We start from the raw sequence: 20,425 nt of genomic DNA, 5'->3' as shown, positions 1-20,425 counted from the left end.
ACCCGCAAACACCGCGACCTACAGGCTGCGAAAGCCTCTTCGCCGGCAATTAGGGAGGCTCTCGCCTTCGCCTAGCGGCCCCGTTTGTTCGTTAGTTCTCTCACTACCCACTCAGATCCGCCGGGGCGCGCGAGCGCAAGCAAGCAACGGAGCATTACGCGACGGCTACGGAGGCGCTTGTTCCGAGCACCGCAGGGGAGGAATCTGGGAGTGGTTTCCGTGGCGCCCTCTCGTGTTGTTGCGCTGGATGCATGGAAATAGTGTGACCCTCTGCACGACCCGTGTATAGACGTTTGGGCTTGTTGGTTCTTCTAAGTTGACGCGAGAAGCGCATACTCGCAGGACTGCTAGAACTCAAACGACCCAAAGGGCTGTCCTTCGATATTCAAGGTCTTCCTTGCAAGAAGTTCGAGTCTATCGCTCAGGCAGTATAGTCTCCAGCGATGGCTTAGTGGTTTTGAGCAGCTGTCTCTAATGCGTAGGGTTTGAGGTTTGTAACCCCAGTGCAGACGAGTACTCGACGGTTTTTGGGCACCAATTCTCCTCTGTCTTAGTCGTTAGCTTGTCAGGTGTGAAATGCTTGGGGGAAATGGGCCCCACCAAAACACTCTGCTCATAGCGATCTTTGGTCGAGCTTCCGTTTTGCTATTAGAATCAAAATATCGTCATTATCAAGAATCGAGTCGTTATTTGAAAAGCCGGTACCTGTAGAAGTTTTATTTTTACGATCGGAACAAATTCGTCGTTCCGAAGTGTTCTGTCTCATTGCAGTCTCATGTGAGCTTGCGTCGCTTCTGTGTTCCAAGGACGGACCAGCGATGATAACCCATCTTGCAGTTTTGGGTGTTTTTCGTAATATAGGGAAAAACCACCACAGCAGCTTCGCAGCAGCTTTGCGAGGTGTATGGCAGCGGTTAAAAGCTCGCATTTGTTAGCGAAGTCGCGACCAATGCCGCTGTCTGTGTTTGACGGAACAGCGACCACAGCTTCCTCGGTGTTGCACCGAATTATCCGGGACCGGAGTATAAACATCGCCGAAAGGCCGCAGGACCTCGTCTCGGGCTGTAAGCCCGGACTGTCTGGCTTCGTTATTCCTCCGGTGATTATCTCATTGCGCGCGGGAGGGTTAAGGGAGAGATACAGGCGCTCTCTTGTATGTGTCGGCTGGCAGCCTCAATTCTGTTAATGTGCGGTTCGGTCTTGTAGTTGTTTGGGCTTCGCGGTGTCTACGGTGACCTTTCTTTCTGGTCGCTTTTTTTTTGTTTCTGGCTACCCCGAGAGAGCATTCCTTGCGCCGATGCCGCGGCCCGACGTTCGCCGCGCTCGGTGTTTAGCCATCGTCGAGGAGTCGCATTCCGGGCCTGCCGGGCGCGCTTGGACTCCGTAAGTGGAGGCCAGCTCTTGCAACGAGATAATGTCGTTGAGTATGTTGCGCCGGCGGGCACGTGTTGTCTGCAGCTGGTCCGCGGTCAGGTGACCTCGGCGTCGCAGTGATGACGAGGCCTGAGAGAGAGAGAGAGAGAGAGAGAGAGAGAGAGCTCTTAACGAGCGCGCTAATGACGCCCATGGGAGGAGAGGCGGCTTGACCGAGTTCCTGTCGGACGCCCTTCCGAATAGGAATCGTGTTTCACGTGTCTGAAACCCCCGACAGTTTTGGGTGCCGCGGAGTCGGGTTGCCGCTGCGTTTGACAGGCGAACCTGGGAGGTCTTTTTCGTGCTCCATCTTAGGCACTGTCGCTATCATCTGTAGCCGTTACTGACACTCCTGTTTATTCCGTACTTTCATTCTTGCCAGGTATGGTTACGTCTCTTTCTTGGTGACTCGTCCCAGTCGTATACCCTATCGGATGATTCGGAGCTTCAAGCATGGCGGTCATTTCTTCACCAGTGCATTTGTTGATTGAGCAGATATCGGTCTTTTTTTTTTTTGTTGCTTCTTTTTGGCTTCCTGGAAACTTTTAGTGAGGTCATCGTAAGGAAATGCTGTTACGAAACCACAGAGCCTGTTGTGCGGGATCTTTGCTTTAACATCTTGCAAGCGTTCCGCCTTCTCCTTGCCACTACCATCATTTTCAAAAGAAGAAAAGAATTCGAAGGCATTACTTGGTATTCGAAGCTTCATGACTCTCGAGAGACCCTATATCCAGGGCGCGTGTCCAGTAGTTTTTGTTAGCCTTAGTGCTATCGCAGGAATGTACGGTTTTGACGGCATCCCGACTGCTCAAGTAGTGGAGTTGCGTGAAAATGAAAAGGAACGTCGACCAAAAGTAGTAGGTATAAAAGTTGGCCCCTTCGCGCGGCTCCCGTACGGAAGCCGAAACTTCCAAGATTTATAACCACCTTTGTTCGGCCTTCTTTTTCCGTTTGACGCTGTAACTGCTGTGTTCGCATTTCGTCTCCTCTGTTATTTTAAACATACCAACGTACTTTCCAAACGAAAAAAAAAAAATTCGAAAACAACTGCGAAGTCCACGCTACTGAAACCGTTGGTCAGAGTTTTCGTTCTCCTCCAGCGAGGAACTCCGGTCGATGCTGCGTGTTCATTCTCCCTTGCCTTTCATGGCGCCAGTCTAGCACCGCTTGTGTTCGTGGTTTGTTCGTTCCGTTGACGCGACGTTCTCCTTCTCCCCTTCTTCTGTGCGTCGTTCGCTGACGTATGACCGCTGCCGGGGTCGAACGGTTGATCAATCACGTGGAAGCCAGCGATAAGAGTGCGCACTCTGGGCTCCGTCAGCTTTCCTTGGTGGCTCCATGCAACGTAGGTCTCTCGAGGGAAGAGGGGGATATCGAGAAAGCCTCGGCGCGAGTGACGGACGGCTTTTCCTTTCGTGACCAAGCCTCTTGGGTTGAGTTCGATTGAGAAGATGGTCCCCCCTCTTCTTCCTGAGCATCTCTATGAGGTGTCTTCGTGATTCCTTGTGGTGGAGTGGGATCCTCCCGAGCCTCCGGTCGCCCCAACAAGCGGTAGCCTGGAGGTGTCTTATATGTGACTTGTTCTCGAGCAAGCTCTTCTCTCTGTCTCCGTTCACATCCTCACTTCCCGCCGAGTCCATTCCTGGTTGCGTGTTTACACGACATCTCAACTGCAGTCTTTTAAAACTAAAGCCTGTAATGGCTCTTACTGTCGTCCGTCCGTTAACAAAGCGCGTCACACGCGTTTAACTCGGGAACTAGAAGAGATAGAAAAAAACCAATGGTTGCTTCAGATGGAGGAGGAAAAAATGAACCTAGAAGCCATGTTTGATGACTGTAGATTAATTAGTCAATTAAGTATAGGCAAAAATATAAAAATTGCGTCGAAATAGCGCGAACGTCGATATAGCCGCGGGAACGGCATGACGTCGCATCCACCAGAATCGTCACGGCATAGTGAAGATTGTCACAGAATGGTCGGAAAAACGTCGGATTTGTGTAAAATTAGATGGAAAAATGTGTAATTAAGCGCAATTAACACTTAAGATTCCCGAAAGATGTATAATTTGGGTATCGATATGGCCACGGGAAGGGTGTGACGTCACATCCACCGGAAGTCGCCATGGCATAGTGTCCTCGGCTTTCGCCTCTCAACACTTAGTTGCCAAAGTGTCCTCGCAATTTTAGACACCGTGAGCGAGCTGACCTTATTGATACTGCAGATCCTAGAAGTCACGTAAATATAGTTTTGCGGAGTGAATTCCTGGTAGGAAATCACTCAGGCGCGATCACAAAAGCACACAGGCGCGAGCGCACAAAAACGGAATTATTTCCTGGTCGCTCAGGCGAAGAAACTCCAACCAGTGATGGAGTCCGGTTCGAACCGGTTCTCAAGTTCTTGTGGGTGACCCTAATCGATCCCTTCGCAACAAGGAACAGCTGTAAACGAGAGCGCGAACTTAGCGTGGCTTCAATTGCTTTCCCTAATAACGACCACACACGCAAAAACATTAGAGACGCCGAGCGCGGAGACCGGGAAAGTGGAGAAAGAGAGAGACAAGCGTGGTGCTTGAGTATTTAGTCTTGGGCGAAAACTCAATTTTCAACCGAGTCGAGAGTTGTCCCGGCTTTCCCTCGTTGGTCTGCCGGTCGTGTCTCGGGGTCATTTGCCGTGGCGCATCCTACGGAACATTGTTGTGCGCAGCTGCAGGAAACGGAAGTAATGTGGGCGTTTTTTTTTTTGTCTCTCCACCTCCCTCCCCTCCCTCTCTCTATCATCGGCGCAGTTTTGTGTGAACCGTGCGCCCTCTCCCGCCCTAATGGCGTCGCTTTCCCTCTAATGGTCGGGAAACGCTCTGCGGCCGCTGGCAGCATCTCGAGAGGAGCGTTCCATTTCGCGACTCGCCCTTTGTGCTTGACTTTCTTGTTCTTGCTTTCTTTCCTGCTTTCTTTCCTGCTTTCTTTCTTTCTTCCTTTCTTTCTTTCCTTCTTTCTTTCTCTTCCTTCCTTCCTTTCTTTCTTTCTTTCTTTCTTCCTTTCTTTCTTTCTTTCTTTCCGTCTTTCTTTCTTTCTTTCTTTCCTTCCTTCTTTCTTTGTTGTTTTTCTTTCTTTCTTTCGTTCCTTCTTTCTCCCTCTGTTCCTTTCTTTCCTTCGTTCCTTCTTTCTTTCTCCCTCTCTTCCTTTGTTTCTCTCTCCCTTCCTTCCTTTGTTTCCCTGCTTTCTTCCTTTCTTCCCTTTCTTTCTTTCTTCATTTCTTTCTTTCCTTCCTTTTTTCTTTCGTTCTTTCTTTCTTGCTTTCTTTCTCTCTTGCGTTCTTTCTAGGTAGCTCCTTTATTTACTTCCTTTTTTTTCATACTTCATATATCACTTTCATTCTTTCATTTCATCCTTCGCATTCCTCTGCTCTTTTTATTTAGTCTTCTTCTCTCTACTGGATTCATTTTTCTTTTCCTTTGCTTCACGGTTTCCTCCTTAGTCAAGTCGCGTTCTGGTGGTTCGTCTCGTAGACACAACTAGTACTCGACTTTCTTCACTCGGTAACCCGTGTGCTGTGCGATGTCAGTGCACGTTAAAGAACGCCAGGTGGTCGGAATTTCCGGAGCCCTCCACTACGGCGTCTCTCATAGCCTTGGTCGCTTCGGGACGTTAAACCCCATAAAACCAAACCATAAAACCAACCTTCACTCGGTAGCAGTGTAATTTCGTCTGGGCCGTCGCGTTCTGGGTACCGCTGTGTTTCCGGTTTGACTCTCGGTTCGACGAAAACTGGCCGTCCCTGATGTCTACTTACTTTGTTGGCTTCGAGTTCTGATTTGGCCTGCTCTGAACTGAAACTTTATCCTGTGGTTTATCCCTTTTCAACTACCGTCGGGCTTTTTGGCGTGCGGCCTTTGTGCTCGTGGTCTTCGTTAATAAAAGGTCAGAGAAAGAAGCGACCCGTTCCGTCCGCGGAAGCTAATGACAACGCACTGTTGAAAAGCGGTGGCATTTCGTACTTTGTACGTCATCCTTCGACGTGGTCAGCGATTGTACTTTCGTATGCTTTGGCCGTGCTACCTTGGTGGAGGAATTTTGTGCACCAAATTACATGAACTTCCTGGCATATTCCCCAAGTCCATGTTTTCCGTTCGGCAATCCCTCTTTCCCTGGCCACAGTCATCTCCATACATTCGTTGCTTGTCTACTTTTTTTTTTTTTTTGTCCGGACTTATTGCACCTTTTTGTAGTCGGTGGATTTTAAAGTACAACTTTGACTGCTCATCACGCTTTCAGTTTTTTTGGATGTAAATATTGCCTAATCACAAGCGCGCTGCGTTTTTCTCTTGGACAGTAGAAATTTCTCGAAATTGCTTGATGCAACACTAATAGTTATTCTGGTCGTTGATTCTAGTATTAGCTTTCGTCCTGCTAACACGAAACCTTCCCTACTTACTTCACAATGCGGCTAACGACTTACCAGCAGAAGAAAACCTCTCTGTCTCAAAACGCGTCGATTTCCATCCTCTTTCCTGTACTAACACCTAGTAGACGAGGTAGAGGACGAAGACCTCGCAGTGAAGTGTCTGTCTAGCCCTGTGTCCGTCAGCTGAGCATATGCCGTTCCTGTGCAAAAGGGAGCCTCGCCTGCGGCCGACCCACCGCCTAGCACCACGTGAAATTTTAGCCTCTTTTTTTAAAGGGGCTTATTATGCAAACGTTGATACGGTGAGTATGGGAACTTGGCCATTTGGAGCCGCCCTGCGCCATGTTTGGACCCTTCGTCACATGTGTCCGGTGTCATAACATGTGTGCCATGTTTCTCATGCCTCTTCTTTAAACGTTTTCGTGTAGTCTATTACATGGGCATTTGCCTGGCAGCTTGCGTGTAAACGTTTGGGTGTGGTGTAGCTTTTTTGTCTTCGGTTTGACATCAACATGGGTTGTCTTGCGGTATGTCTGTCCCTCACTCGGCTGTCTGGTGGAAGTATTGTACTAGTCTTGATTGCCCTAGCGGTGAGCTCTTCGTTCATTCGACTGTGCGTTTTGGTCTGTGGCGTAGAGGGTTAGTTTAGACTAAACAGTAGCGTCCTCTAGCTTCTTCTTTTTGGGTGTAGTAAACTTTTCTAGATCTTTGGGCATCCTTCAATTTCCTCATCTTGAAGTGTTAACAGTAATTTAATTTAGATTTCGCATGTCTCATTACTATGCACAACCTGCTCCTGATGTTCCTGTCTCAGCCTTTTTACCTTACTTCTGACAGGCTGTCTTCTCTTACCTCGGTATCCATTTCTCTCTCTGTCTTAATCATTCCTGTATCCCATGCTTTTATTTCTTCTGTACATGTGCTAGTGAATTCAGTTGTTTTGGAATTGTGCCTCCTTTGTTCTCTTTTTGTTTTTTCTATTCTACTTTCAGGGTGTTGGTTAGGGCCGAAGAAGTGGCTATGACGCTCACGTAAATGTCCCGAATTGCGTGTTCACGGGGAGAGTGTTTGTGTGTGTGTGTGGGCACTTTCCTTTCTGGGCCAACGCCGTGTTTGTCTGTATCCATATATCCCTTATGGGACAGTGGGACATGTACAGCCTTGCTCAGAAGTCTTCAAGCCACCTAGTTTCTTTTTCAGGTGTATAATGCAGCTCTTACGGCACCCCCTATAAACCAAAAGATCTGGAAATGCGTGGGCGACGGTTGTCCTCTTCCTAGAAAGATTTAGAGTTTGTTCAGGTGTCGTCGTAAGTGGCTCCACTACACGTCTGAAAGGCAAACTATGTAACATGAAGGTTTTGAACAAGAGTATACGTCCCGCTGTCTTGCAAATGGTTGAGCTGCTTAGCTTAATGTCGGTGGAGGTGGAACGTCTCACGTTGCATTGGCGACTCCCTGGTGGTTGGTTCGCACCTCACTACGCGTTTTGCCTTGCGCAAGCTTCCATCACCTGCACGTGATTGCCTTGTGTCGTCCTCTCGTAAATCACCGTTCTTGAGAAAACGTGCAGTGTCTTCTTACGTGAGCTTCTGATTTGAACTTCTTTTTTTTTTCTTTTCAGCTGTGCTTTGAGCGTTTGTTTCGAGTTGTTTAAACCGTCTTTTTTTCTCTATTCTGGTCCTCTTCTCCCTTTTTGGACACGGTCTCTTGGGGGAAAAAATTCTCCAATCGCGCGAGTGCTAACCGAAGCCAACAACTCTGTTATTAGCCGGTGTCTCGAGATCGCGCTTGCGGAAGTTAGTCTGAGTCGCATGTTCTAATCTGTGATGGTTTTGAAATGAGGTGACCATAGACGTACCGTTCACTTTTGCTCCCGTGTCTTGGAGACTTTTTCCCCCGATAATACGTATGTGTAATTGTTAACTTATTTTTTCTGCTCATTTTCTTATGAATAGGGTCAAAACTCTTCGCGGTGGTCATTTCCTCAACTGCGCAATGATTCCGTTTGTTTCTCCTTGTAGTAAGACGCAGCTAACGGGACTGCTATGTTTCTGAAGCAATTTATTACATAGCAGTAGCAATTTGTTAGGTTGTTTCGGTGCTCATATTAAATAGCAGTAATGGTTGACTTGCATCGTTAAAATGAGTTGTCTAGCCGGCGCTTTATTTGGTCTGAAGCCCGCACTTCTTAGCTTAGTACTTCCGTGAGAACAGCCGACGCGTAACCGTCCTCTGGGTTACGGCAAAATAAGCAGCTAACACACATTTTGATTCGCTGCATGGGTCACTTTGCAGCTGCCTACTTTTATTTATTTATTTTTAGCTTTGCATGGTTATCGGAAGTGACGCTAGTAAATTTGAGGCCACATCGCTGTAGTAGCTAGCAGAAAACGCTTCTCTGCGTCTCTTTCCCAGGCTTGCCGACCGCGTTCCTTGGGGCAGCTTTTCCGCATTGAAGATCTTTATGTGGGAAAGCACCCTTACGGGCCTTCTTGACACCTGCATTGTCCAGGGCACGCGTAGGCTCCCGCTAAGCCGCAGTAGCAGGGCTGATAAGTTTTTTTTTTCTTATTTCTTGTTAACCACCCTCATTATCAAGCGGACGATATCATATCCCACTGAAATCTGGATGCACTTCTCAGTAGCTGCATTTCGCCTTAAAGGTAACAAATTAAAATTAATCTCGTGTACCCCCTTCGCGCCTATTAGGCCTGACACGTAGGCATGACCTTAGACGTTGGCGATTAAGTAAACACTTGAGGAGAAAAACAATTAAGAAGAAACATATTGGAATCATGCGTGTGTTGTATTATACAAAATCCGGATATTTTACTGTGGCTGCAAATTGCCACAGTTCCAACAAACCCTAAGATGTTTGTCTATGGAGGAGGGCCTTAGTGCTTCACGAGGCTAGGGTTCGCGTTTACATCTTCGGTTTGAGCATTCATAGTGTGCACGTTCACAGTGCGGTGCACACAGCGCGGTGACTCGTGAGTGCGTGATTTCAAGCTGCATTGGGTGGGCTTGATCAGAATAGCGGGTGAAGATAACGGGATTTTTTCTAGTTTTGCATGCTGGAAGAGGAAAGGTTGCAGTGTCAGCATGCTCTAGTTCCTCGCTTATTTTGCTGCACCAAAAACTGTTACATAGCATGTATACCATGTGTGGCCAGTGGACACGTACTAGCAGTATCGTACATATATTTCATATTTCTCCGCTTTCTTATTGTGGTGACAAGGACTTTATCCCCGCCGAAGGAACATGTGATTTTCGCTTCGTTTGAAAGGGCCTTGAAGATGTTTTTTTTTATTAAATGCGACGAGTATTGGTGCAGATTGGTTGATAATTAATGTCCTCGTTGGTAGCTTTTTAAGCTAGAGTACTGCCCAGTTCGCTGCACTGTGCATTAATACTTGTAGAATCGAACTGGGCATAGAAGAGGTCGTTGTCGACGTCATACTGTAGTGAGACTGGAATATCTGCGAACTTAATCGCACATGCATACTGAGAAGGCGAATGTTTAAAAAAAGATCAATGAGCACGCATTCGTATGATTTTGCTGTTATTGGTAGCCGGATAGTTTTATATTTTGTATTTCAAATTTGATATTTGCTGATGGTAATATTCAAAAGGATAAGTGAAAAGTCGTTACGTCGCCGGAATTTTCTGAGCAGCATATGGCTGCGCTTGGGTGGATGTCAATGAGTAATTACCCCCTTATTACAAATCTACTCCACTTTGGGGAATTCCCCTGAACATTTGACCATTCCCGAAATCTGTAAACCGAGCTCCTGTGATCATACTAGTAGTCTTCCAAGGGATTTAACGAAATCGTATCCGTGTTTCGTCTCAGCCGGCATGTAGGGGTGCTCGTGCTTTCGGCCGCGCTCTAGATTTGTCGCCGGAGGTTTATTTCGGGGGGATTCTGTCTCTCACATAACTCTGCGATATAAGCAGCGGGATTGTAGAACCAAGTAGGGGCACCCACTACGCCAGCGCACAAAAAAAAAAAAGATCTTAATAAATTGTTGGCACGATACAGCTTAGAAGCCAGGCTTACCCTGATAAGTAGGTTATTTTTTTTTTATAACTTCTCCTCTCTTCTTATTTCTCTGTGGGGTTAGCCAAGGCAGGGTCGGTTTTTTTCAGTAGCCTTAGAGTGTTGCTTAGGTCAGCCATTCGGGGTCATGTAATTTTTTTGCGAGATATTTTCTACTCGCCACTCGCAGAAGCGTTTGACGGCGCTTTTTAGTTGAGCTATGGGGAACCTGAGCTGAAGTTTGCCGTGTCGATTGCAGCGCCGTAACACAGCATAGCGAGAGGAGCAAGCAGTTTTGGGGGCACTCGTAGTGCTATTCCACGCCACCTTCCTGAGCTTATTGGCGTGAGATTCTGCGCTCTGTTGAAGCCAAACGTGGTGCGTGTCAGTTATCTGGGTTATGTCTACAGAAGCGAGGCAGATAGTGCTATATCGTGGGAGGGAACAGCGCGAACAAAACGACATACGAAGCAAGAGGACACAAAGACGAGCGCTGACTCGAAACTGAATTTTTTATTGAAAAACGAAAACATATATATATACATCACAATCACTCATCAGCCGTCATCCCCTACATTCACAAGGTAGCCCATAATCTCAAAAATGTAGCTGGTAGGTTTGAAATCGAAGTTGTTTTTTCGGCACCTTGTAAGTTGAGCGGGCTTTGCCGGGCCGTCAGAAACCGTAGTGAAAATGTATTAGGAGTTAGTCCATTCAAATGCCGTGTTACTCACAGGTCACCGTTGGTGGAATGTGCATGCTCTGTATAGTCTACCAGCTTCCACTCTCGTGCAAAAAAGTCTACATTGGTCAGACAGGCCGATGTATTAATGTTCGCCTGAGGGAACATATTAATTCACTATCAGACACCAGATACTCTCATCTGAAAGATCATTGCCGCGAGTGTGGGAAGGAAAATGATAAAAAACAGAAAAAGTGCCGCCCTTTGGTCACAAAAACTAAAATTTTGTTTAGACTCCGCGATAAATTGACAAGGGAGATTATGGAAGCTTATTTCTTACGGAAGACAGAATCAGTGTATCAGCCAGCCTTCTTTGGCATTAGTTGACAAAGAAGTATCGTTTTTAGATAATTCGTGACTCGCTTCATATCGGTTCTCAGGGGTGCCTCTGTTCGGAGTTCATCACGTGGCATATTGTGCGTTTGATGGTCTTGATTCCGCTATACCAATGCTCGCTGCTCTGTTTGTTCACGTGATTGTGATGTATATATATATATATATATATATATATATATATATATATATATATATATATATATATATATATATATATATATATATATATATATATATATATATATGTTTTCGTTTTTGAATAAAAAATTCAGTTTCGAGTCAGCGCTCGTCTTTGTGTCCTCTTGCTTCGTCTGTCGTTTTGTTCGCGATTGTTCCCTCCCACGATGTATCAGTACAAACTCGCCCAATTATCCATCCTTCTTCAAAGATAGTGCTATCAACCAAACGGAGGCTTCTAGTCGTTCAGAATGTGCCCTCGCGTTCGTAGCCGCCCAAGCGACTGACTGACGGCAGCAGTTTTTAGTCGAATAGTGGAGTAACTGCAGTGCCGCCTGGGCAGCGCAGGCTCCCCATACCCGTTAGTGTGGATTGCGATGATCGTGGTGCCGATGATGACCACGTTTTGTGGTGGCGCTCTCTCCTTCCTCTCCTTCCTCTCCACTCTCTCACCCCCGAACAGGGGCAAAGAATTCAAGGAGGATGCCAGCACGTGGAAGGCGAACGAGGACGGGAAGGTGGTGAATAGTCAGCCTGCCAGGGTCATGGACGACCGCAACGGAGCCGGCCCAACCAGCGGATACATCGCCAAGTGAGTGCTGGGCTGGACCCCCCCCCCCCCCCTCTCTCTCCCCCTTCCTTTCATGCTTTCGGCTTACATTACTCCATCTCACAAGTAGTTTGCATCGGTCTGCAACCTACTGCTCTCTCGTCCAATCAGGGCTGCATAAGCACAACAAATAGTCCCTCGAGTATCCGTGCAGTATAGAACTATTTTCGAACAGTCAGTACAGTCAGTGAGTAAGTAGTTAAGGCTGGTGTTTTAAGCATGAAATGCTTTTAGCTCCCGTTGTCGGCAGTGTGGTGACGTCACGCCGAGACCGAGAGCCATCATCCGGGCACTGAATTCCACTCATCCGGGCTCTGAAACGAGAACATCCTCGTACCGTACGAGACTTAACGAGATTTAACGAGACTCTCTAAGCCCTCCTACGGGACCGGCATACAAGTGCCAGTTGCTCTCCAAACGAGTCACAAAAAATACTGCTGCCAGTGTCTTCTCAATGTTTATTAAGATATCAGTCGAGCTGTGAATTTTATAATGCACGCAATTATAGTTTCCAATTTCTAATAACGCATGCAAAAAGCACATACATACCAAATACACTTCGTTGTCATACGTGATCTGTTAGGGGCTTTGAGAGAAGGCCGCTTAGAGAAAGAGAACCCGCGTCTTTCGGGACAGCAGCCGAGTACCATAACCACTGAGCCACCGCGGCGGCCATTTGAGGAAAGGAAGTGCACATACCTTGCTCCCTGGGTCAGTGGACGCCTGAATCGCGCTTATAGGTACGTGGGGTGATGAGAAAGAGATGTGGGCTGCAGGCATCGACAACTTTGTGCCAAAAACGCGGCGCTGAAGACATAGGCCCTCGGCGTTCATTGTGCTCATTGGCGTTGGCGTTGACAACGTTTTACGCTCTGCGATAATTTTAAGGAAAGGAAGTGCGCATAACTGGCTCCCCGGGGTCAGTGGACAAGACGTGTCCACGTACGCTTCTGCATCGCCCTGCATTTCATGCTTACTCTACTCTCGGTTACGGGAGCGGCAGAGATTTTTTTTTTTAAATACAACTAGCGCTTAAATCGCTTCTTAAATTAACAGAGAAAGTCCGCACGGACACAGCTATGCGTAGGCCAGCTGCGGAGTGGCGCGCCGCCATTCGCAAACAAGGCGTCCGCCGAGTCGATCGTATCTCCCGCGCCCTCTGTAGAAAGTGCACTGTTTCCTCATGCAAGCTATGCAGTTAGCCTTGGTAATCGTCGACTAATCGCTTCGCATCTAATCACTTCGCAAAGTGCTTAAGAGGCGCCAAGCGGCAATTGCTGCGAAGATAGCCTGACTACTGGTGATCCATCTTCTCCAGAGGTGGAGCCACCAATGGGCGAATGTTGGCGCGGGGAAACACATTTATGTCGTGCGCTGCGCCATCCTGATCGGCTGAGGTTTGCCTTAGTATGTACAGTGCTGCGAACTACATACGAGATGAAGTGTATACACGGTAGCCTTTCTTACCTTTGCTGTTCGCGGTACCCTTCGGCCTGCCGTATCCCAAGGCACTCAGCACTTCGTTTAATCCATGCGCCATACCACCAAGATTTTAAGGATTTCGCTGTTGACATGGAACTTCCTGGCCGCGAAAACGGACTGCAGGAACTCTCGTCAGTCCTAACCCTTTTCGTAATGGGGAAAGCGTGTCTTCATCAACAGGATGAGTTGTGGGACCCGCTGTGTATACCGCACGTCCTGATGGCACGGAGAACTTCCGGCGTAAGCGCTCCTTACTGCGTGAAGTCTAATGCAGACTTCCGAGATATTATTCAAATAATCACAAAGACGCAGAGCGCGACGTCAGTATAAGGAACGCGGAAAACCACGCGTTCGCGGCGTGATATTTAATTCAACACTAACGCGGTTGTCAGTTTCCGTGACGATACGACGAGCGCACCAAAGCGTCAAGACGAGCTATAGAGTGACACGGTGGCACTTCCTAAGCGTCTCAAGTCTAATGTGCTTTTCTCCGAGTTCTATTTATTTTGCTTTTGTGAGCTTTTTGCCTGCACGCCGGAGCTTTGCGGAACGGCCCAGTTCCGGCTCACGAACACTGTTCCATAAACGTCGAGTTAAGTCGTCGTCTTCGTCGCGTCCTTCAGCCAGCCTGGTTTTGACGCTGTCATTTACCGCCGCACGTCTCTCTCGCGCGCGCTGCTATTCCTGATGACTTCCTTATCTCCTCCCAGTTCGTGGACGGGCCGGCAGTTCTAGCTCGAAACTGGCGCATCTCCTCTAGCTCGCGAGGTTCCTAATAACAACTTCGAGCGGGCGCAACGAGTCAGGCGAGCGATATAAAGGGTGCACCAACTTTATGCAATCTTTCCTTCGCCTTCTCGGACCCCCTCCTTTCCCTCTTTTATTCCGGTCTTCGATCGCAGCCGTCGGTGGCCCGGTTTAGGACGCAAACTGTTTTCGCCGCTGGCGCGCGAGTATCAACTGTTGTCTCCTCTGTTCGAGATATCGAAGTTGTCGAAGGCTGCGCGGGAGTTTGGCAGAGGAGGGGAGGATTTGGGAGAGGAGGAACGGTTATGAGGAGTTTCAAGATGGATAGTGTAGGGAAGGAAAGGGGGGAAGAGGGTGGGGAGAAGGAGCTAGGATACCCTCTCCCAGCTCTCGTAGAGTCAGGAAGTCGGCCTGTTTTGAAAGGCAGAGCTTGGCTGGCGCGATCGGAAATCGTTAGTGTAGGGGACAGTTCATTCTGTAGCTCGCTACCCTCTTCCCTACCCCCTCTCCGTGCCTCTTGCAGAGCGGCGTCTGTCGATGCCATCGTCGCTTCCGCGTTTGGCGAGGTCGTCTTTTAAAGCGACGATGACTTGGCTAGCGTTGGAGGAGTAGCGGTAGACTCTCTGGCGTCTGTTCGGCGGAAGTAGCTCCGGGTGTATTTTTAGTCTGTGCGTTGTAGCCTATGCTTAGCGTTTCGTTTGCGACTTCTGGCCAATTTCGAATTGGGAAGAAAGCTCTTGCTCCTCTTTGAGGAGCAGGAATTCGAGCTGGCTTATTGTACTGTAGTTGAGCCCTGTGCTTTGCCACTTTTTTTTTCTTTTTTGTGACTGATTCTGGGGTCCGAAAACTCAGCACTTTCGTTTTGGGCATTTCCGGAAAAAAGTTACTGCACCGGAAGAGCTAGACTTCTCGCTTAACCGTCACCTTGTGGCCCTCATGGACTGAACTCGGGGAACACTTTGGGATCGCCAGTAGTAAAAGGAAGCGCGATCGCTTGCTCGTAACTTGCGCAGCTCCTGAGTACAAGGCAATTGAGTGCTGACCGTAGGTGCATACAAGCACGAAAGCGAATCTTTCGCGAACGTTATTCAGAAGGGAGATTTCGCAAAACACTTCTCAGTATCCTGCCGCGTGGTTTCTGAACGTGTGTGCGAAAAAAGAAAACGGTTCTCGAGTTATCCTTGCTTTAAAATTTCTTTTAATATTTATTCATAAGTCATACTTAAGAGGTTTCAAAGAATGTTTAGGTCCTTTAGTATCTGATGAGGAAGGCATGTAGCTCACGTGTTTCTGCTGTACTCGCCGGTAAGACCGAAATTTGGAGGCTTACTGAACGCCTAGAAGTTAGGCTGTTTAGTGCCGCGAGCGAACGAAATGGAAGTTGTTGGCGTAGTATAAAGAAACCATTAGAAAAACGCCTTGTATTATGCAGGAAACGCAAGTTTAGGCTACATTAGCCGAAACTAGACACAAGCGGACGTGGACTGGATATATAATACGCATAACCAGCAACTCCTAGTCCGTTAGGGTGCCGGAGTGGGTACCTGGAAACAGGCAATCTGAAAGGGGCCGGGAGCGAGATCGAGTGACAAGCTCAGGATATTTGATGCTGTGGCGGGGCAGGGAACAGTACTCGTGATGATGATAGTGGCCATATTGGTTGATAGTGGTGACGATGGAACTGATGATTCCGCCTAAGTGTAATCGCTTTCGCAGTCTACTGGGTCTATTTGCCACTTCTAAGTCTCGGTTCATGTTTGCACCTCGCGACTGCCGCGTGCATTCGAAGGACGGTCTTCGCGTGCTCTCTTTCACTTTGCGAGAAATAGTGACATTAAGCGGAGGTCGCGTGTCGCGCTTGCCGATTTTCCCGTGCCGTGAATGCATCTTGCGAAGCTTACGACAGGCGGGGAACTGACCGAGATGGTATAGGATCAGTGAGCAACTTCTTTCGATATTCCTGGATGATGAAGAAAGAACATGTAAAGTTCACAGCTAAGTTAGGAGTACGTTTTCTCAGAAGGCCTTAATTGGGCCCGATATAAACGTCTTGCAGAGCTTGCGACTAGGCGAACTGACGTAAATTGGAGATATATCGATGGGGAGCTTTCGACATTCGCGTCGTTGAACGAAAGCGCACGCAAAGTTTGGGGCATGGCTTAGAATATCTTTTCGCAACATGGAGCGATTCAGTATGCTAGTGTTTTCGCCTTGCGCCCAGAGGTAACCCAACGCTCACGGGTCAGCGTCGCTGCGTTAAAAAGGAGGAGGGGGGGGCATCAAGAGGATACACATTGCGCCCTTATATTTAGGCCGGTGACCCCTGGGTTTCGTGGAAGCCGCCGCCGCGTCTTGCACGCCACTGTCTAGAAGGTTCCTTCAACCTTGTTGTTTGTCTCTGACCCCGCTTCACTATGATACCTCGGTCGCGCCGTTGTTGTTTCAGGGGAGCTATGTTTAGGGGCATAGCGCGGACGCCGAGCACGCAACGATCGAGGCGGTCGTCGTTCACCTCCACTTTCCGCCTATGCCCTTACACCCTGCCCTTTTGACTTCATCGTGAGCTGGCGTCAGCGGATGTGGTCACACGATAAGTTATGCGCGCAGCGCTAGAGGCAACTTAGTTAGTTGGTGGTATATGGAGTCGTCTCTGGGAACCCACGCGAAGGACTTCAGCGGTGAAACGACAGGTCACTCGCTTACTAGCAGGTGACCCGTGGAAGAACACTATAAGCACTCTAAACAGAGGGGAGTAAAAAGTATTCCCTTTTATAAAAGGGAGTCCGCTAGAAGACAGCTTATTCCCTTTTTACTCTCATATTGGCGCATTCCTTATCTGCCTAACGATGCTTAAACGAGGTAAAACAAAGCACCGATGCTGGCGTGAGAAGGACAAGGCCGTCTTCTCAGAAAAGAATAAAATGGGAGTAAGCTGTTTTCTGGCTTACTTCCTTTAGGCTAAAGGACAACTTACTCCATTTAACTCCCCTAGAAGCGCATTTCTGTTCACAGTGTAGTGCTTAAAGATGCCTAAATGAGATAAAACAAAGCAAGGACGCGGGCGTCAGAAGGAAAAGGGCGTTTTGTAAGAAAGGAATAAAAAGAGAGTAAAGTCTCCCCTGGCGTACTCTTTTATAGAACGGAGGGCACTAGGGAACAAATGTGCTCCCTTTTTTTACTCCCATATAGGCATGTTTACTGTTTAGAGTGTAATGCTTAACGATGCTTAAACAAGGTAAAGAAAGAAAGGATACGGGTGTGAGAAAGGCGACGGCGTCTTGTTCGTATTTTTCCTCGTTCTCTTCCTCGCGTGGTTTTATCTTATGAGTAAACTTTTCGCCATTGGCAGCGCAAAGACAGCAGGGCGGGAACAATATTGGAACCCGTAAGGCAGCAGTGGCTCTTCGAAGAACTGGCGGATTTATTGCTAACGGATGTTTGCCTACAATATATTTCGAACTACAAAAGTAGAATAAGATCTACGCCCCACTTTAGGAGCCACTCAGCGCGGGTCATCTGTCAAGATAAGCGATCTCGCCCGAAAGCAAGGGGATCGAGTATATACTGACGCTGACGCTTGCTTTGGACTTTATCGCCTTTTCTAACAGCAGCTAAAGGTCGCGTCTTGGTGCCGTTCTTACCAAGCGGGAAGGGTTAGTGTCTGCGTATAGCTGGGCAGTCGGTTATTTTTGCGCCTTCGGTCCCAGCGCAAAGTGACGTTAGCTGCAGAAAGCAGCGTAACGGCACTAACTGTGCGTAACAGTAGGCATGACATTCTTATCTTACCAAGCGGGAAGGGTTAGTGTCTGGGTATGGCTGGGCAGTCGGTTATTTTTTCGCCTTCGGTCCCAGCGCAAAGTGACGTTAGCTGCAGAAAGCAGCGTAACGGCACTAACTGTGCGTAACAGTAGGCGTGACATTCTTACCAAGCGGGAATGGTTAGTGTCTGGGTATGGCTGGACAGTCGGTTATTTTTGCGCCTTCGGTCCCAGCGCAAAGTGACATTAGCTGCAGAAAGGAGCGTAACGGCACTAACTGTGCGTAACAGTAGGCGTGACATTAAGCGTAACACTAATGACGCAAATGCGCTGAAGCGGGAGCGGTTAGTGTCGATGTCCAGTCGGCTACTGACTGTTACGCCTCTGATCCTGGCGCAGAGCAACGTTAGCTGCAGAAAGGAAAGCAACGGCACGGACTGTGCGCAACAATAGGCGTGACATTAAGCGTAATGCTAAGCGTGACAATAAGCGTAACGCTTCGCATATCGCCGCGCAGTAAGCAGCTAGAGGGATACCTTTTGTACACTGGGAACAGCAATCGAACGTCCCAGTTTCTAAATCCGAACCACACGCGTGCCACCGCCGCAACCGCAGCATAGTCACGCCACGTAGAGCATACGCATGTGCCCGTACGGGAACGCTACAAGGAAAGTTGGGGGAAAAGTTAGCGGTAAAAGCCAGTTTCCTTATATGCTTTTTGCTACCGTAATGGATTGAAGCATTGTCCGTGTACCTACCCCGTCGTAAAGCGGCGAGCTACCTACCTGGCTGCCTACCATTGATCCTCCGGTAGCCGGGCCTGTTTTCGACTTGCCGGCCTTCGGCAGCGACTTCGATCGGCCAGCCTCGCTCGCGCTGAGGTAACGGTCAGTCGTTGCAACGATTTCCGTAATTGCAGCCACAGCCGCCGCCACGGCATATCTCCAAATGCGGCGGTTCGATTGGTAGGGAATGAGAATGGCTGGCTGGCTGCTAGGGAAAGGAAGGGGGGGGGGGGGGGGGGGGCGTATTTTAAGTTCCGTTGTTCGGAACGTCGATGCATATGCGAGCCGTCGGCCGCTGCCTCGCCGCTTCCGTTTTGGCCGAGCCCTTTGAAAGGGAACTGTCGGGGTGTTCCGAGTGTTCCGGACGGATCGGGTTTTCCTGCGGCCGAGATGTTAGGTGCTCCCGTGGAGCGAAGGCGGTAATGAACGAGTCGCTGCCGTGCGGCGCACCACCTGGGACCCGCCCACTCGCGTGCCCGGTCTTCTTTCTTTTCCCGCCGTTTTTTTTTTCCGCCATGTCTTTGGCGCCTTTATTGTCGCGTGCGCGGAAAATAGCGAAGCGAGATTTCTGCGGCTCGGTCGATCGCCGGAACGAATCGCCGCTGGAAACGGGCATGAAGGAAAATGGAAGAACATTGATCGATTGATTTATTTTGATTTTAGGAATTTTTTTCCTAATTTGCAAGATGGCTCCTACAAAGAACTTGGTGTAGTTTGCTCTTTCGTAATCGTAATTCTTATACTCCTAGTGATTGAGTTTAAAGGAGAAGGCGTCGTCCGCACAGTTTTTTCCAGTGCTGTGCCTTCTTTGTTTACTTGTTAGTAGCATTTATCTTTTTTGTGTGTCTTTTAACGGGGCAACATTATCATCACACTTTTTTTTCTTCACTTCTCTTGTATTCTCGCGTCTAGTGCTAGTATTCTGCGGTGCAGGTGTAGTCGCCTTTGCTTCACTCTCAATGGCTGAAACTTCTGGAGGTTTCAGCTTCCATTTGCTGCGCAACGTTGCGTGGAAAGCTTAACAGTGCTTTCGATTCTTTCTGACTCGCCTGGCCGGCGAACGAAAACTTTTGTGTAACTTGCAACCGTCGGTAAGCTCGATGAATAGTTCGGTCTTTAACATGCATTTGCTTCGCGCTAAACCTGTTTGGTAATACACTTTGGACGAAGTGCTGAGTGCTATGGCGAAGTGCATTGACACCTGTATGAGGAGGTTTCAGAGCAGTCGATATATCCAGGTGGCTGAGCTGTCTGCAACTGTTTCTACAAGGCTGGCAGCCTGACGAATCGCTTCGCGACATGTATTGGTTATGCGATAACAGCTAACCGTTAAAGCTCAACTAATAACATCATTCGTTTATTCATATAAAAGGTTGTGTCCAAGTACTATTTACACCGGGGTGGCCAAATTCTGTTCTGGTCAGGGAGCGCGTTGTCAGTTCTGGTCACCTAGATCAGGTCACACCCCAGGTCTGGTTTTGGTCCGAGGGAGAATTGCGCTCTACCAGAATTTGAACCCCGGTCCTCTAGCATCCCCGAGACGGATGCTCTACATCTACGCCATCTCGGCACCTCTGGACAGGGCTCATTGGAGAGATATGGGAAAGGACTTTGCCCTGCAGTGGGCGTAGTCAGGCTGATGATGATGATGAGTAACATTATGCACTCTAGGTACGTGTTAGCCTAAAAAGGGAGGAAGGTGACCTGAAGCGCACTTCCATTTAGCGGCAGGGTGTGCGGCCAAAATTCTGAGGTCGATTTCCATCGCTAAAGGTACGGAATACTTGCGGTTAGCGACGCAAAAGAATTCTCACTTCAAAGCAAGCAAATTTCTAGCAAGTCACGAAGATTTTAACGGACGTTTCAGTCTTGTCTATTTGCTGTGCTCCAGTGCCGCGTTTAAAAGCAGTCTCCCACTGCTAACTGCATCAA

At 48.4% G+C, this 20,425-nt stretch overlaps 1 protein-coding gene across 5 annotated transcripts in view; it reads left to right on the top strand.

Moving 5' to 3' along the window:
• The window catches only part of Snap25 (Synaptosomal-associated protein 25kDa), a 266,299-nt gene that overhangs the window by 217,041 nt on the left and 28,833 nt on the right, over positions 1-20,425 (top strand). For all 5 annotated transcript variants that reach the window (XM_089556896.1, XM_089556898.1, XM_089556897.1 and 2 more), the window contains one exon: positions 11,575-11,703. In XM_089556896.1, coding sequence (XP_089413022.1) covers positions 11,575-11,703 — 129 coding nt within the window. The remainder of the gene's footprint in view (positions 1-11,574; positions 11,704-20,425) is intronic.

Source organism: Amblyomma mixtum, chromosome 8 (assembly GCF_055824585.1).
Source record: "Amblyomma mixtum isolate Tamu chromosome 8, ASM5582458v1, whole genome shotgun sequence".
NCBI classification, from domain to species: domain Eukaryota; kingdom Metazoa; phylum Arthropoda; class Arachnida; order Ixodida; family Ixodidae; genus Amblyomma; species Amblyomma mixtum.
Note: the sequence above shows the minus strand (reverse complement) of the source record. Positions and strands in the feature narration are given on the sequence as shown.